The 18941-nt window shown below is 42.6% G+C and overlaps 1 protein-coding gene across 1 annotated transcript in view; it reads left to right on the forward strand.

Moving 5' to 3' along the window:
• Positions 1-18941, forward strand: part of LOC121841470 (CUB and sushi domain-containing protein 3-like) — a 633380-nt gene that overhangs the window by 368297 nt on the left and 246142 nt on the right. Inside the window, exons 13-20 of the mRNA XM_042310031.1 lie at positions 1618-1800; positions 3523-3849; positions 8071-8265; positions 8776-8914; positions 9186-9373; positions 9818-10006; positions 13803-13919; positions 14561-14776. Of these exons, the coding sequence (XP_042165965.1) occupies positions 1618-1800; positions 3523-3849; positions 8071-8265; positions 8776-8914; positions 9186-9373; positions 9818-10006; positions 13803-13919; positions 14561-14776 (1554 nt within the window). The remainder of the gene's footprint in view (positions 1-1617; positions 1801-3522; positions 3850-8070; positions 8266-8775; positions 8915-9185; positions 9374-9817; positions 10007-13802; positions 13920-14560; positions 14777-18941) is intronic.

Here is an 18941-nt window from a genome sequence, read left to right on the forward strand (position 1 = left end):
CATACGTGAGGAGTAGGCATACGATTACATATTCTTCACCCTTTTGCATGTACAATGTGGTTGCTACTTCCTATAAATTGGGCTTCTGTGATAGCCTGTATTGTTGACTGGAAATACATCTACTTGTATTGCTAGAAATAGACAATGAATGCCCCATTCTGGCCTTATTGCTGTGTGTTACATTACTTACAGAGGCTTGGCAATATCGTTACAATTTGCCCAGCTGTTCCTGGAAGCATGCAGGAGTAGAAACCCCCCCACAGAAGGCCAGGCTAGGGGCAAACAGTAAGCATTGTGCTTATGAGCACATACTACTCATGCCAGATAGGATATAACAATTGACCATTTCCCCACAGACAAAGATGGCCTTAGTGTTTAACATTCTGTCACCAGGCATTATTCAGATGCGACGTGCACTGCTCTAAAGCAATTTGTTCTCTATCTATTCTGATGTCGTAAAACACAGAGCAGTAAATATGCTCTAACCTTCCCAGGACCGGCCCGGCCCTCCCTCCCTCCCTACAGATTGAACAGCCCAGCCCAGGCAGTCAGGGCGGTAGGTATTGTGGTTCCCATAAAGACGGTGTCATGACTGAAATTAATGTAATATATCACACTTTGCAAAGACTTCCATTACACCTAGGCTGAAATAAACGACGACCACTCCACGAACCACTAACGTGATCATAATAATTTCGAGGAGTTTTTCTTCCCCTTACCATTTGAAAATGCTCTCGGAGCGAGCACCAGGGTTCAGGGTTCAACTCTGAGCAGTGGTGGAAGATGTCTTAGCAGATGCATTACAGCTCCTCCCAACACCTGCACCCCCTGAGGGGACCAGCCAGGCCAATCTCGGGTGTTACCTGGGTGTGGTGACCCAGGATGGGTGAGGTGTGGGTGGAGTGATGAGGGGATTGTTTCAATCCATATCGCAGAAATTCAGCGTTACTGTGTGATTGACATTTAAAGGCAATGTTCCCGCGTTAGCGGAGACTGCATTCACGGTAAACACGGCTCAATAGGAAATTACCTTTAAATGTCTAACGCTTCAGCGATACAGATTCAATAGAGTCCTAGGTGTTTTTGTGGCCTCCCAGGCTGCTGCATTCAGGGAGAGATAGAGGCACTGCGTGCTTACTCATGCTTATCTGGATGGACACGGGCACAGTGTTAGCGAGGATTCACGTGGATGCCTATTTCCTTAGTGTGGTAGGGTTTAAAAAAACAGACAAAATAACTGCCCTATCTCCTTTTTTCACATTCTCAGACATGGACACAAAGAATAGAAAATAAGACTGTATAAGTGTATAATTCAGCTCTGAGGACAACAGTATTTTCTGTCTATATGGGTGTGATGACGAGCACCAACGCCTTGTGATTGCTGCCTGTATGATACAGTGTTTGTTCTGAATGTAGCCTGAGTATTATTCCAACCTCTTTGTTACTACTCATGGTATGAATTGGATCCATTACGTGAATTGGAAAGCAGGATGGTATGCTTGTTTTATGACAGAAAGACACAAGACACATTTTCCCTTGGGTATTCACTAAAATAAAATAAATTGTCAACTGTCATAATGCTCACAAGCACTATGTTTTTGTCACTGTTTTCCACAGAGATTGACAAAGAGAGTTGCGGGGACCCTGGTACGCCCCTCTATGGGATAAGGGAAGGAGACAGCTTCTTGAATGGGGGCATCCTGCGCTTTGAGTGCCAGTTTGGGTTCGAGCTCATCGGGGAAAGGACCATATCTTGTCAGAACAACAACCAGTGGTCAGCCAACATCCCCATGTGCATCTGTGAGTATGAACATCTAAAACGCATCTAATTACTGGGATCTAAAACACATCTAAATTCTGGGGTCTAAATCACATCTAATTTCTGGGGTCTAAATCACATCTAATTTCTGGGGTCTAAATCACATCTAATTTCTGGCGTCTAAAACGCATCGAATTTTTGGGGTCTAAAACACATCTAATTGGGGCCTCCCGAGTGGCGCCGCAGTCTAAGGCACTGCATCACAGTGCTTTAGGTGTCACTACAGACACGGGTTCGCTCCATGGCTGTGTCACAGCTGGCCGTGACCGGGAGACCCATGAGGCGGTGCACAATTGGACCAGCACCTTCTGGGTTAGGGGAGGAGTTGGCCAGCCGGCAATTTCCTTGTCCCATCATGTTCTAGCAACTACTTGTGGCGGGCCGGGCAGGTTAAGTGAGCAGTGTGGCTGGGCAGGGTCATGTTTCGGAGGACGCATGGCTCTCGACCTTCGCCTCTCCCGTGTCCGTAAGGGAGATCCAGTGCTGGAACAAGACTGTAACTACTAGTTGGAAATCACAAAAAAGGGGTAGAAAAACAGTAATAATTTTGTCATTTTGTTATGTGTCTAAAACTAACTGTTTCTTGTAATTGTGTATAAAAACATCAATATTATATTTTCATGTTGTTGCGAAGAAGAAAACACCTATGAACCATTTTCATGGGTGGACAGTAATGGGCTGCATCCTAAATGGCACCTTGTTCCTTACATAGTGCACTAATTTTGACCAGAACCCTATGGCCTCTATATCATGTACGGAAAATGGTGCAATTTGGGATACGATCATGCTCATCTGTTAGTAAGAACCATTCTGTCTTTCCCATGTGTGATAGGGGGAACCTAAACATGGAGACATATCTACTTCTTACTTACAAAAAAATGCTACAAAAAGTGTGTTGATTGAGTTCTAGCTTTGAGAGGCAAACATTCTGCTATGATATATTATTTACATTTGATTTTGTTTCACCTTTATTTATTTAGGTAAGTCAATTAAGAACAAATTCTTATTTACAATGACGACCTGAACATGATCCTCTGAAGTAAGAACCATATTTCAGTTCCATATAGTGACTGATACATTTTCAGAGTTCACACTCTGTTCGTATTGATATAAATTCAGTTGTATGCTGATGATATGGAAGTCTAATAAGTGGACACGCTTCATCGTGCTTCATCATCGCGCCTCATCAGTTCATCAGCCTTTGAAAAATACACACTTAACTTAGTTAATCAGTCTTCCGTCGCCGCTTTAGGCTCTCACTAATGTGTCAAATCATTAATTCACTGCTCTGTTCTCCAAAATCGGTCATGCTAACAGTTATCTGATGAACTGTCTTAGATAGAATGCTTATGGGACTAGAGAGAGGTGTTTCACACCCCCGACCAGAGGAGTTAGTGTCATTTGCATTGGAATGCATTCATATTTCATTGAGAGTGGGAGATCAAACTGCCAAAGGGTGAAATAATCTCTTAGAAATATCATCCTGCATGGCACATTCATATTGCATAGAAGATAACTTGGAACATACTGTACTGTACAGTTCTCCCATACCCATCTACAGTAAATAATTAGAAAGAAAGAAATGTACAAAAATATATTTCAACAATTTCTGCCAAATACAGTACAGTTCCTTTTAGTACCCAATCAACCCCCAATCATATAATCCAAGTCTCCTCTCTTTGTCCCCTCCCTCTCCTCTACAGTCCCATGCCTGTCCAATTTCACGGCGCCAATGGGCACGGTTCTATCACCAGACTACCCAGAAGGCTACAGCAACAACATGAACTGCGTGTGGCTGATCATATCAGAGCCCGGCAGTCGCATCCACCTGGCCTTCAATGACTTTGATCTGGAGGCACCTTACGACTTCCTCACCGTGAAAGACGGAGAGCTGCTGGACGCCACCGTCCTGGGACGCTTCTCGGGGGCAGAGTCACCCTCCCACCTTGATAGTAATACTAACATACTGAGGCTGGAGTTCCAGGCCGACCACTCCATGGCCGGACGAGGGTTCAACATCACATACAGCAGTAGGTTTAACCCTGACATTGAATTCTGTGCTGTTCTTTGTTTGTCTTTGTCAGTTGATTAGGGCTCAGTTCAGTTGAACCCATGTAGCATGTATTGCATGGTTGCTCTGCCACAATCCAGGTGAAATACAGTTGGGCCCTTGGTTCTTACCAGGTATAGCTTATCATTTTGTGGCACCTTGTGGTGACTTTACTGTAATGACCATAGTCCTGTATATCTTGTCCTGATTGGATTCTTGTGATGTTTGTCCAACCCTGGCCTATCGCTCATGTCATTGTCAGTTCTTTTTAGTCATCACATAAGGTCTTAATCAATTTCCACCAAACCGGCTTTGCCCCTCACACCCATCATAGTTATCCTTTTCAAATGGCCGCCTGGTAACAGCTTCTTTCTGAAGGAGAAGTGAAATGTCACGCCAATTCATCACTTCTGTCAAAAAAAGACAGAAAAAAAGAGGCCATGAATCCTTAGCATCAACTGTTATAGCTGGCTTTTCTAACAGCCTGACACCGGATTCCACGTTATTCTGGTAGGACACTATCAGTAACATGATTGAGCACTGTTAAATGTGGATTCGTTGTGACAAACGTTATGTTCGACTGGCGTGCTCGTTCTGTCACAAGGCATCCATCAGTTAGTCAGTCTGACTTGGGCTGTGAGGCTGTGATAAGAAGAGTTTAAGGGACGTTTTAGTTGGGAGACATCTTGCGCCAGGGTTTAAGTCCACTCTACACTTCATAAAGGTCTGACAAAATAGCTGGGAGGTCACTAGCACTATAACGAAAAGAATAAACACCCTTCAGAAAAATGTGGGTGTTTTCATGTAGTGAAGTGCTTCGAATATTGCCATGAAGTGAAGTTCCAGAGCTTTTATATAACTTCAGCCAGTAGTTTTGAAAGTAGTGTTCACGAGCCCAACGGGTCCCACGAAAAATGTGCACAATTGTGTACTACGTCATCCATTTTGAATGATATATTACATCCTCAAAAAAAACAACTTTGTAGTAGTTTTTTTTTGTTGCCTATATGTTTTATCATCCTCTTCTCTATAATCAATGTTTAAGACAATTTGAGACTAGGTCTACTCTATTCTATTGTCACTATTGAAGTACCTTCATGCAAAGGAAGGCATACCAGTTGAGGTATGTAAAAAAAAATTGATCTAGTCAGAGGACCGTTACTAGCGTGTTTGAGCCACTTGAGCTGCAATCTGAGGTGCAGTTAACTCTAATGAACTTATCCTCTGCAGCAGAGGCAACCCTGGGTTTTCATTTCCTGTGGCGGTCCTCATGAGAGACAGTTTCATCAAAGCACTTGGTGATTTTTGCGACTGCACTTAAATAAACTTTCAAAGTTCTTGACTTTTTCCGGATTGACTGACCTTCATGTCTTAAAGTAATGATGGACTGTCGTTTCTCTTTGCTTATTTGAGCTGTTCTTGCTATAATATGGACTTGGTCTTTTACCAAATTGGGCTATCTTCTGTATACCAACCTTACCTTGTCACAACACAACTGATTGTCTCAAACACATAAAGAAGGAAAGCAATTCCACAAATGATTTTTTAACAGACACTCTAGACCCAAACTGTTACAGACCTATATCCATCCTGCTCTGCCTTTCTAAAGTGAACAAGCAGATCACCGACCATTTCGAATCCCACCCTACCTTCTCTGCTATGCAATCTGGTTTCCGAGCTGGTCACAGGTGCACCTCAGCCACGCTCAAGGTCCTGAATGATATCATAACCACCATCGATAAAAGACAGTACTGTGCAGCCGTCTTCATCGACCAGGCCAAGGCTTTCTACTCTGTCAATCACTGTATTCTTATCGGCAGACTCAACAGCCTTGGTTTCTCAAATGACTGCCTCGCCTGGTTTACTAACTACTTCTCAGATAGTTCAGTGTGTCAAATCCCGGACCTCTGGCAGTCTCTATAGGAGTGCCACAGGGTTCAATTCTCGGGCCGACACTTTTCTCTGTATACATCAATGATGTCGCTCTTGCAGCTGGTGATTCTCTGATCCACCTCTACGTAGACGACACCATTTTGTATATTTCTGGCCCTTCTTTGGACACTGTGTTAACAAACCTCCAGATGAGCTTCAATGCCATACAACTCACCTTCCGTGGCCTCCAACTGCTCTTAAATGCAATTCAAATTAAATGTATGCTATTCAATCGATTGCTGCCCGCACCCGCACGCCTGACTAGCATCACTACTCTGGACGGTTCTGACTTAGAATATGTTGACAACTACAAATACCTAGGTGTCTGGCTAGACAATAAACTCTCCTTCCAGACTCACATTAAGCATCTCCAATCCAAAGTTAAATCTAGAATCGACTTCCTGTTTCGCAACAAAGCCTCCTTCACTCATGCTGCCAAACATACCCTTGTAAAACGGACTATCCTACCGATCCTTGACTTCGGCGATGTCATTTACAAAATAGCCTCCAACACTCTACTCAGCAAATTGGATGCAGTCTATCACAGTGCCATCCGCTTTTTTCATCAAAGCCCCGTATACTACCCACCACTGCGACCTGTAAGCTCTCATTGGCTGGTCCTCGCTTCATATTCGTCGCCAAACCCACTGGCTCCATGTCATCTATAAGTCTTTGCTAGGTAAAGCTCACCCATAGCACACGCTCCAGCAGGTATATTTCACTGGTCATTCCCAAAGCCAACACCTCTCTCGCCGCCTTTCCTTCCAGATCTCTGCTGCCAATGACTGGAACGAATTGCAAAAATCCCTGAAGCTGGAGACTTATATCTCCCTCACTAACTGTCAGAGCAGCTTACCGATTGCTGCAGCTGTCCACAGCCCATCTGTAAATATCCCATCCAACCAACTACCTACCTCATCACCATATTTGTTTTTGTTTTTCTGCTCTTTTGCACACCAGTTTTTCTACTTGCACATCCTCATCTGCACATATATCACTCCAGTGTATATTGATAAATTGTCATTACTTCGCCACTATTGACCTATTTATTGCCTTTCCTCCTTACTTCATTTTCACACACTGTATACAGATTTTTCTATTGTGTTATTGACTGTACGTTTGTTTATCCCATGTGTAACTCTGTGTTGTTGTTTTGTCGCACTGCTTTGCTTTATCTTGGCCAGGTCGCAGTTGTAAATGAGAACTTCTTCTCAACTGGCCTACCTGGTTAAATAATTTTTTAAAAATACCTGTTAATTGAAATGCATTCCAGGTGACTCTCGTGAAGCTGGTTGAGAGAATACAAGTGTGCAAATTGTGCAAGTGTGCAAATTTGTCATCAAGGCAACGGATGGCTACTTTGAAGAATCTCAAATATACAATATATTTGGATTTGTTTTACACTTTTTTGGTCACTACATTATTCCTTATCTGTTATTTCATAGTTTTGATGTTTTCACTTTCATTCTATAATGTAGAAAATAGTAAACTGTCTAAAAAACTGTCTGAAAACCACCCATTTACAGAGTTGTGCAATGCAGTATATTAGACATGCAATATACAATATAAATAACAATACAATAGATGTACACGACTATAGATGGGTTGGCTGACAACGCCATGAAAATTATGAGTGCGCATTGATGGGGCCAGAATGCTGTTCATTATTGTGATTCTGGATGGCCAGATAGCGAACAACAATGACATGAGGCTGCCATGTAGGGAATCGTAGGTGCTCGTTTCAGCTAGTTATACATTTTTCTTGATATCATGTCTTGTTTTGTTGTAGGTGGCTCGTTTCAGCTAGTTTTATCTTGTTCTTGATACCATATCTTGTTTTGTCTTAGACGCTTGTTTCAGCTAGTTTTATCTTGTTCTTAATACCATGTCTTGTTTTGAGGGGTTTTGACTGATATCATATCTATGGTAATATGACCAAATTTAATAGCTAGCTAGCCAACACATGTAACTATGTATTTGAGAGACAAAAAATGCTCATTGTAGAACTGTATTTATGTAGTTATTTCAATAAACATTTGGAGACTAAATATAGTTTACATGTTGTCAACAATCTAAGCAAACCCTGTCTGTTTTGCCCCATAGTTGCTTATGCCTCGGCGCCATTGAATTTTGTATTTTTCAATGAAGCAACAGAGATGTGATCAGAGGACCATGTTTCAAGCCCAGTAAGGGGACAGTGGAGGAAGCGAAGCCGTAGTGAAGTCGGTTACATCTGACAAATAGCCAACATTTGCCCATCTGTTTTCAGCATTCGGCCACAACGAATGTCCCGACCCGGGCATCCCAATAAATGCGAGGCGCTTCGGGGACAACTTCCAGCTGGGTAGCTCCATCTCAGTGATCTGTGAGGACGGCTTCATCAAGACCCAGGGGGCCAAGACCATCACCTGCGAGCTGGACAACGGCAAGGTGATGTGGAGTGGCCCCATCCCCAAATGTGAAGGTAAATATCATGTGTATGTGTGTGTGTGCGTGCGTGCTCACATCTGTACATGTGCACGTCCTTACATGTACAATTTTGAGGGTCAATTACCCTGTTCCTAACACAGACAATAGCCTAAGTGAGTGTAAGCGGAGTGGACCTGTGTGTTGAAGGATGCTAGGGAGGCTCAGGGATGGACAGGGAACAAGTGTGCTGTAGGGCAGTCAGTCTCCTTCTATCTGACTTCCTGTCAGTCATTCACCCTGCTCCCCATGGCTCCTAATGCTGTGGTGACATCACTCATATGGGCAGGGTAATAAAGAGCCTCATGTCTGCTTAGCTGCCCTTGTAACATGTACAGTATGCTGTAGGCCACCGTTTTCTAGATTAGCAAATAAGTAGTTTTTTTTTAAACAGGAAGTGGTGCCAGGTCAATATAAATTGGCAACAACACCAGTAAACTTAAGAAAATGAATTTTCTCTCTCTCTCTCTTTTTCGCTCGCTCTCCCCCCCTGTATTCTTCTCTATAGCCCCCTGCGGTGGCCACTTCTCTGCTCCCAGTGGGGTGATCCTGTCCCCAGGGTGGCCTGGATACTATAAGGACTCCCTCAGCTGTGAGTGGGTCATCGAGACCGAGCCTGGACGCTCCATCAAGATCACCTTTGACAAGTGAGTGTCCATTATATCAATAAAGTTACTCTATTTTATGAGCACTTTCTAACTTTTGAATACGCAGAATGGATTTCTACATCAATCAAGGCACTTATAATGGAATGGTGTTGCTTATTTATTGCGTATTTTTAAAGAGTCTCCTTTCAAAGTTATTTTTAGTGCAGTAGTAGGCTTAATCAATGTTTATGCAACTGCACTACTGAATTTGTTTTATCACAAGCAAATCAAATTCATGCATTTCATAATTCCCCCTCTCTCAATGGTCCAGGTTTCAGACAGAGCTGGGCTATGACTTCCTGGAGATCCATGATGGGCCCAACCTGCTCTCTCCTCTGGTTGGCTCGTTCAACGGTACCCAGGTGCCCCAGTTCCTGTTCAGTAGTACTAACCACCTGTATATGCTCTTCACCACCGACAACAGCCGCTCCAACAGTGGATTTAAGATCATCTACGAAAGTAAGTCTAGTAGCCGAGTCGTTCCTGGTCAGGTCATGTGGTCAGATCTTACAGATGTAAGATCTTAATATGAGCCAGTTTTCTACAGCAGGAAAATAATCCGGCAGCAACAGGAAACTTGAATTATTATGTGTATTATAATTAATGGACACTTTTGTAGTGGTTAATACATATTCTGTAAGGGAAAATCAAGTCTGAAATTCCAAAGTAGAAGCCTAGTTAAACCTCAAATACAATACAGGTTTAAAATGTCCTGTACTGAAGGAAAGTTCTCCTGCAACAGGGTGATCAAATTAAGATTCTACATCTGTAGCCCTACCCATAGTTTTAATTTATAACACTCCTGAACTGTTACAGCTTTGTATGTGTTCTCTGTATGAGATATTTGATGAAAGTCAATTGCTTTGTTGTTACCTCATAATATATCTAACATTTTCTCCTTAGGCGTGACGGTGGACACCTACTCCTGCCAGGACCCGGGATTCCCGGTCAACGGATTGCGTTATGGTCAAGACTTCACCATTGGTTCAACCGTGTCATTCGGCTGTGACCCTGGATACAGACTGAGCCACGAAGAACCGCTTGTCTGTGAGAAGAACCACTGGTGGAGCCATCCACTGCCCACCTGTGATGGTATGGACCAGTTAAAACTAGTTTGCATGTATCTATTTGTTTTTCATGGTATGGACTGTTGCCATGGTGACCAAGACTGTGGCAGATTTGTACTTGCCTGGTTACGAGGTGTGTTTGTGTGTGAGTTATTATTGATATAAATGGTTTTACCTTTATTTAATCAGGGGAAACCATTGAGACCAGGGTTTCATTTTCAATGGTGCCCAGAGGACAACAAATTCAACACAAACAAAAAACAAAAACACAAACTACAGGTTACAATTTTTAAAAACTACAGTTTCAACACCACAATAAATGTTTACTTTTTATTTTTTTATTATGCAATTCTCATTTAACAAATTCAACATTAGACTCCCCTGATTAATCATTAAACTGCCCTAGTGGCACCAGGGAATCAAGACACAGGGAGTTCTGCAGGTTATTACAAAAAGGGTGGGCATTAAAACTGAAGGCGGATTTACCTATTGAGTTATAATCATCTGTCATGATTATTGTCAAGTTGAACATAGAAGAAGTGGGCTAAACCAGGCGTTTGCATAGTACATACAGTATCTGATCATTAGGCTACTACTCTAGAGTCTAGACCAGGGCTCTCCATCCCTGTTCCTGGGTTGGAGTTCAAACCTACAGGAGGGCATCTCCAGGAACAGGGTTGGAGTTAAAACCTACAGAATGGTAGCTCTCCAGGAACAGAGTTGGAGTTAAAACCTACAGAATGGTAGCTCTCCAGGAACAGAGTTGGAGTTAAAACCTACAGAATGGTAGCTCACCAGGAACAGGGTTGGAATTAAAACCTACAGGATGGTAGCTATCCAGGAACAGGGTTGGAGTTGAAACCTACAGAATGGTAGCTATCCAGGAACAGGGTTGGAGTTGAAACCTACAGAATGGTAGCTATCCAGGAACAGAGTTGGAGTTAAAACCTACAGAATGGTAGCTATCCAGGAACAGGGTTGGAGTTAAAACCTACAGAATGGTAGCTATCCAGGAACAGAGTTGGAGTTAAAACCTACAGAATGGTAGCTATCCAGGAACAGGGTTGGAGTTAAAACCTACAGAATGGTAGCTATCCAGGAACAGGGTTGGAGTTGAAACCTACAGAATGGTAGCTATCCAGGAACAGGGTTGGAGTTGAAACCTACAGGATGGTAGCTATCCAGGAACAGGGTTGGAGTTGAAACCTACAGAATGGTAGCTATCCAGGAACAGGGTTGGAGTTAAAACCTACAGGATGGTAGCTATCCAGGAACAGGGTTGGAGTTGAAACCTACAGGATGGTAGCTATCCAGGAACAGGGTTGGAGTTAAAACCTACAGAATGGTAGCTATCCAGGAACAGGGTTGGAGTTAAAACCTACAGAATGGTAGCTATCCAGGAACAGGGTTGGAGTTAAAACCTACAGAATGGTAGCTATCCAGGAACAGGGTTGGAGTTAAAACCTACAGGATGGTAGCTATCCAGGAACAGGGTTGGAGTTAAAACCTACAGAATGGTAGCTATCCAGGAACAGGGTTGGAGTTAAAACCTACAGAATGGTAGCTATCCAGGAACAGAGTTGGAGTTAAAACCTACAGAATGGTAGCTATCCAGGAACAGGGTTGGAGTTAAAACCTACAGGATGGTAGCTATCCAGGAACAGGGTTGGAGTTAAAACCTACAGGATGGTAGCTATCCAGGAACAGGGTTGGAGTTGAAACCTACAGGATGGTAGCTATCGAGGAACAGGGTTGGAGTTAAAACCTACAGAATGGTAGCTATCCAGGAACAGGGTTGGAGTTAAAACCTACAGAATGGTAGCTATCCAGGAACAGGGTTGGAGTTAAAACCTACAGGATGGTAGCTATCCAGGAACAGGGTTGGAGTTGAAACCTACAGGATGGTAGCTATCCAGGAACAGGGTTGGAGTTAAAACCTACAGAATGGTAGCTATCCAGGAACAGGGTTGGAGTTAAAACCTACAGAATGGTAGCTATCCAGGAACAGAGTTGGAGTTAAAACCTACAGAATGGTAGCTATCCAGGAACAGGGTTGGAGTTAAAACCTACAGAATGGTAGCTATCCAGGAACAGGGTTGGAGTTAAAACCTACAGAATGGTAGCTATCCAGGAACAGGGTTGGAGAGCCCTGGTTTAGTTCTACAGTATGTGCAATATCTTGATCTATCACTTTCAACAGGCATCAATTAGTTTAAATATTCTCTCATATGATATGGTGCCAAACTGCCTATTGGCAAAACCGCCGTAAGATTGAATTGTGTTATGCATGAGTGACAAGATATTTACATGAGTGGTCCTTAAATATTAAAGCCAATGACAGTTCGTCATTGGTAAAAGAGGAACCACCCCAGCGACTCTGGGGCTGACAAAGTCTTGTAGCTTGTTCGTCTCTCCGTGTTTTGACTTCAGAGATCTATTTCATTTTCCAGGGAGTAAACAAATCTGAGACAATGCAATTCAATGCCAGGCCATTAGGCTATCAATTTGCTGTGACGGCTCCTCTGCCTGATAGGAACTGATATTCTCACCAGATTAGGGATCCGGGGGCATCCTTTACCTGCCCGCTAGCTTGTCATTTTACCTCCCCTGCCTCCTAGTTATCACTAGTTACCCCAGCCCCAAAGTCATAAACCCAGCCTATTTCAACAATTTATCTTCTTAAAATGTGATTTTAAACCTAAACCTAACCTTAACCCTAACCTTAACCACACTGCTAATATTATGCCTAACCCTTACCTTAAATGAATACCAAAAAGCACATTTTTGTTTTCATGAATATATACGATATAGACAATATTGACTTTGTGGCTGTGCTATCTAGTGGATCTAAGTGGAATAAGGAGTGATGATGTAGTCCCTGTTGCAGAGCTTCAAAAGAAGGTCCTGATATTACTGTTACCAGCCTCCCTTGGAAAAGGTCTATGCTGAAATATTGATATGCAAGGTTCTATGATATTGAAATTGAAGGCAGGTCATGTCAAAATTAAACATCTTGTTCAGTTACTTTCTTGTTCAGAAGGAGAGAGTGAGAGAAAAAGAGTGAAATGATGTATAGAAAGAGATGGAAAGAAAGATAGCAAAATGAGGAACACAGTGAGGTCTACGTAGTTGTCCAGATTTCCCTGTTTGATAAGACTTTGAATGAAGTGCTCACGAGTAAAGAAGTTGCTCCATTAATTATTGATACAGCGCTACATCTGTCTAGGACAGATACATGAAAGCACCAGCTACTCTTCCTGCTGTCCACACAAAACATGAAACATGACATAATACAGAACAATAACAGACAAGAACAGCTCAAGGACAGAACTACATCCATTTAAAAACAGCAGACATAGCCTACATATCAATACATGCACATAAAATATCTAGGTCGAATAGGGAGAGGCGTTGTGCCGTGAAGTGTTGTTTTATCTGTTTTTTAAACCAGGTTTGCTGTTAACTTGAGCAAAGAGATGGAACGGAGTTCCATGCAATCATGGCTCTATATAATACTGAATTTTCTTGAATTTGTTCTGGATTTGGGGACTGTGAAAAGACCCCTGATGTGGCATGTCTGGTAGGGTAAGTGTGTGTCAGAGCTGTGTATAAGTTGACTATGCAAACAACTTGGAATGTTCAACACATTAACGTTTCTTATAAAAAGAAGAATTGATACAGTCAGTCTCTCCTCTACTTTTAGCCAAGAAAGACTGGCATGCAACGTATTGATATTACTGATTACAGTGAAGAGCACTGTTTCTGTTCTCTGCAAAAACATGGACAATAAAGTAAAGTGTTTCCCCCTCTTTGTCCCCCAGCATTGTGTGGAGGAGACGTGCGAGGGCCCGGCGGCACCATCCTGTCCCCTGGATATCCTGAGATGTATCCCAACTCACTAAACTGTACTTGGACGGTGGAGGTCAGCCACGGCAAAGGTAAGCCTGGGTTATTAACTACTACAATCATATTTATAATGGAATGTGACACTTCATAACTCTTTTTGATACAGCTATTCTGCCTGAAGATCATTTATTTAAGTGAAAACAAGCAAACAATCCGTAAAAATGTTGATACTGTTTAATTATATGTGAATTAATAAACAGCTGAAGAATGGACTCCTATTCCTTTTATCAGCAAGCTGGTAAAAGTCCGTGTGGGAATGGAATGGACATGAATACAGATTCACTGTAGGTCCTCTTCCCAGCCCAGCCCATCTTGCTGAAATATTATTATAATACAGGACTCTGGGTTGAGAGTAATGAAAGTTCTTTGGAATTTTAATTTCCCATGGCTGCTAAGATGTTCAATATGGACTATCATTATGTTTCTCTATTGAAATGCAGTCCCCCCCCACCTTCCCCCCCAAAATAAGAAAACCCAGAGCCTTCATTTTTATATTAACTGACCTCACCTTTGAATGTAATGAGATGAAGTTCTCTCTCCCTCCACTTGGCTGTTCTCCTCTCAGATTAAACCGTCGTTTCAATTGAACTTGATCATTTCATCAGGGGAGGTTGACATGTAGCTTGAACCATATTATTGGCTGTTCTCCTCTTGACTTGGTTTGTCCCAATAGGAGTCCAATTTACCTTCAACACCTTCCACCTGGAGGATCACCATGACTACCTGCTCATCACAGAGAATGGCAGCTTTGTCCAGCCCCTGGCACGGCTAACGGGTAACGAGCTGCCCTCGCCCACCAACGCAGGGCTCTACGGGAACTTCAAGGCCCAACTGCGCTTCATATCAGACTTTTCTATATCCTACGAGGGATTCAATATTACCTTCTCTGGTGAGTAGGAGGAGTATGAGGGTGGGTTGCTATTGGTGTGTATGTTTTTGTGTGTCCATTCAAGAGCAGCCTCCTCAACGCTTGGTTGTACGTGTACGTTTGCGTGTTGTTACCCTCTACCAGTGGACTGGACTGAGAGCTCCTTTCCCTCTAGCTTCACATGCCTCCAGTGTTCTGTCCAGTGTTCTGTCCAGTGTTCTGTCCAGTTCTCTGTCCAGTTCTCTGTCCAGTGTTCTGTCCAGTGTTCTGTCCAGTGTTCTGTCCAGTGTTCTGTCCGGTTCTCTGTCCGGTGTTCTGTCCGGTGATCTGTCCAATTCTCTGTCCAGTTCTCTGTCCGGTCTTCTGTCCAGTCTTCTGCCCAGTTCTCTGTCCAGTTCTCTGTCCAGTGTTCTGTCCAGTGTTCTGTACAGTGTTCGGTCCAGTGTTCTGTCCAGTGTTCGGTCCAGTGTTCTGTCCAGTTCTCTGCCCAGTGTTCTGTCCGGTGTTCAGTCCGGTGCTCTGTCTGGTGCTCTGACATCCCCTCTTAGGCCTACCTCACCCCAGACCAACACCTTCAATAATTGATGGGGAGAAAAAAATCATCCTTTCATTTAGCCATCCCTGAAGTTTTTTGAGGGTCATATACATGTAGTTGGAAGTTGGAAGTTTTCATACACTTAGGTTGGAGTCATTAAAACTCGTTTTTCAACCACTACACAAATGTCTTGTTAACAAACTATAGTTTTGGCAAATTGGTTAGGACATCTACTTTGTGCATGACACAAGTAATTTTTCAACAATTGATTACAGACAGATTATTTCACTTATAATTCACTGTATCACAATTCCAGTGGGTCAGAAGTTTACATACACTAAGTTGACTGTGCCTTTAAACAGCTTGGACAATTCCAGATAATTATGTCATGGCTTTAGAAGTCTCTGATAGGCTAATTGGCATCATTTGAGTCATTTGGAGGTGTACCCATGGATGTATTTCAAGGCCTACCTTCAAACTCAGTGCCTCTTTGCTTGACATCATGGGAAAATCTAAAGAAATCAGCCAAGACCTGACAAGTCTGGTTCATCCTTGGGAGCAATTTCCAAACCACGTTCATCTGTACAAACAATAGTGTGCAAGTATAAACACCATGGGACCATGCAGCCGTAATACCGCTCAGGAAGGAGACGTGTTCTGTCTCCTAGAGATGAACGTACTTTGGTGCGAAAAGTGCAAATCAATCCCAGAACAACAGCAAAGGACCTTGTGAAGATGCTGGAGGAAACAGGTACAAAAGTATCTATAGCCACAGTAAAAAGATTCCTATATTGACATAACCTAAAAAGCCGCTCAGCAATGAAGAAGCCACTGCTCCAAAACCACCATAAAAAAGCCAAACTACGGTTTGCAACTGCACATGGGGACAAAGATCATACTTTTTGGATAAATGTCCTCTGGTCTGATGAAACAAAAATAGAACTGTTTGGCTATAATGACCATCATTATGTTTAGAGGAAAAAGGGGAGGCTTGCAAGCCGAAGAACACCATCCCAACCATGAAGCACGTGGGTGACAGCATCATGTTATGGGGGTGCTTTGCTGCAGGAGGGACTGGTGCACTTCAGAAAATAGATGACGGACATTGACCTCAAGCTTCCAAGCTTCCAAAGTTGTGGCAAAATGGCTTAAGGACAACAAAGTCAAGGTATTGGAGTGCCCATCACAAAGCCCTGGCCTAAATCCTATAGAAGATTTACGGGCAGAACTGAAAATGCCCGTGCGAGCAAGGAGGCCTCCAAACCTGACTCAGTTACACCAGCTCTGTCAGGAGGAATGGGCCAAAATTCACCCACCTTATTGTGGGAAGCATGTGGAAGGCTTCCTGAAACGTTTGACCCAAGTTAAACAATTTAAAGGCACTGCTACCAAATACTAATTGAGTGTATGTGTCACGGTCTGACCATCGTTCGTATGTGTTTTCCTTGTTTTAGTGTTGGTCAGGACGTGAGCTGGGTGGGCATTCTATGTTGTGTGTCTGGTTTGTCTATTTCTATGTTTGGCCTGATATGGTTCTCAATCAGAGGCAGGTGTTAGTCATTGTCTCTGATTGGGAACCATATTTAGGTAGCCTGTTTTGTGTTGGGTTTTGTGGGTGATTGTCCTTAGTGTCCTTGTTCCTGTCTTTGTTAGTTTACACAAGTATAGGCTGTTTCGGTTTTCATTACGTTCTTTGTTTTGTAGTGTTTGTATTGATTCGTGTTTTACATTTGTTTATTAAACATGGATCGCAATCTACACGCCGCATTTTGGTCCGACTCTCCTTCACCACAAGAGAACCGTTACAGTATGTAAACTTCTGAACCACTGGGAATGTGATGAAAGAAATAAAAGCTGAAATAAATCATTCTCTCTACTATTATTCTGACATTTCCCATTCTTAAAATAAAGTAGTGATTCTAACTGACCTAAGACAGGGAATTTTTACTAGGATTAAATGTCAGGAATTGTGAAAACTGAGTTTAAATGTACTTAGCTAAGGTGTATGTAAACTTCCGACTTCAACTGTAGATATTGTAGCTTAAATCAGAAATGTCCTTCAGGATGTCATCCCTTCTGAGATTTAAAGGAGAAAGATGTTGACAAGGTTTGTTGACAGTATTTTAACAAACAAATAGGGATGACCCACTGGACAGAGACGTCAATTCAACGTCTATTCCACGTTGGGTCAACGTCATTTGGGGAGTGGGGAGAAATATTTTTTTGATCCAAAGCCATAACGTGGATGAATAATCCATTGACAGCTACTGACACATTCTCAGTTAGTCTGACTTAGGCCGTCATTGTAAATAAGAATTTGTTCTTAACTGACTTGCATATTAAATAAAAGTTAAATTAAACATTTGAATTAACCATTTAAATTAAAAAGCATAAAGTCATCAATCAATTAATAGCAGACATGTATATTGTTCCTCGCTTTATCGTTTTCTTTTTTGAGTATGCACTGTTGTCAAAAAAACTCCATCAATGTGAGTGTAAGTGAAGATGACAGGAATACTACTCATGGAAAAGTTTCACTTGACATTATATTATCATGACCTTCTTGATATGACTTGGAGTATGCACTGCTGTCAAACAATCCTCATGAATAAACATGAAATGTGGATGGGATGTGTTGACGTGTTGATATGGATATACATGGCTTGTGACAGGTAGTCTGCATCCTAAATGGCACCCTATTCCCTTAAAGTGGAAATCAGCATTAGAAACAATAACAGAGCATCCTCCCCGCTCCTGTTTTGGTAAAAAGCTGAGGGATCGTCATGGTTTTAACCATGTTTTGAAGCTATATTGTGTTTGTTTACATTTACTTTGATTACAAAAACATTGGTGTAAAAGAAGGTAAAAATAGTTTATTTTTTAGTTTTTAGTTTTTTGAATCCCTTTTCCTCCCCAATTCCGTGATATCCAATTGGTAGTTACAGTCTTGTTCCATCGCTGCAACTCCCGTACGGACTTGGGAGAGGTGAAGGTCGAGAGCCGTGCGTCCTCCGAAACACAACCCCGCCAAGCCATACTGCTTCTTGACACAATGCATGCTTAACCCGGAAAATAGCCGCACCAATGTGTTGGAGAAAACACCATTCACCTGGCTACCTGTGTCAGCGTGCATGCACCTGGCCCGACACAGGAGTAGCTAGAGCACGATGGGACAAGGACTTCCCAGCCGGCCAAACCCTCCCCTAACCCGTGCGACACTGGGCCAATTGTGCGTTGCCTCATGGGTCTCTCATGGGTCGCATTCCAGGATCTGTAGTAACACAGCTAGTGCCTAAGAATGCTGTGCCATTCAGGAGGCCATATTTGGGGTTTTGATGGGGTACAACAGTTGAACTAAGCTCACGAGACATTTATTAGTTATATTGTTCAAGAATCAAGTCCAAAAATGGATGTAGTAACTGCTGATTTCCTCTTTAATAGTGCAAAATATAACCAGATCCTATGGGCCCTGATCAAAAGTAATGCTAATACACTTGTTCAAACAGATATCACAAACACACATGCACACACACACGGTATCCCCAAAGCAATATCAATGTAATGGCCATGGTGCGTTGTCAGACTGCAAAGAGACATGGAGTTGCGTGTATCAGTCCAAGTCATGGTGCTCTTCGAATTCGCCACAATCTT

Source organism: Oncorhynchus tshawytscha, linkage group LG31 (genome assembly GCF_018296145.1).
Source record: "Oncorhynchus tshawytscha isolate Ot180627B linkage group LG31, Otsh_v2.0, whole genome shotgun sequence".
Classification (NCBI taxonomy): domain Eukaryota; kingdom Metazoa; phylum Chordata; class Actinopteri; order Salmoniformes; family Salmonidae; genus Oncorhynchus; species Oncorhynchus tshawytscha.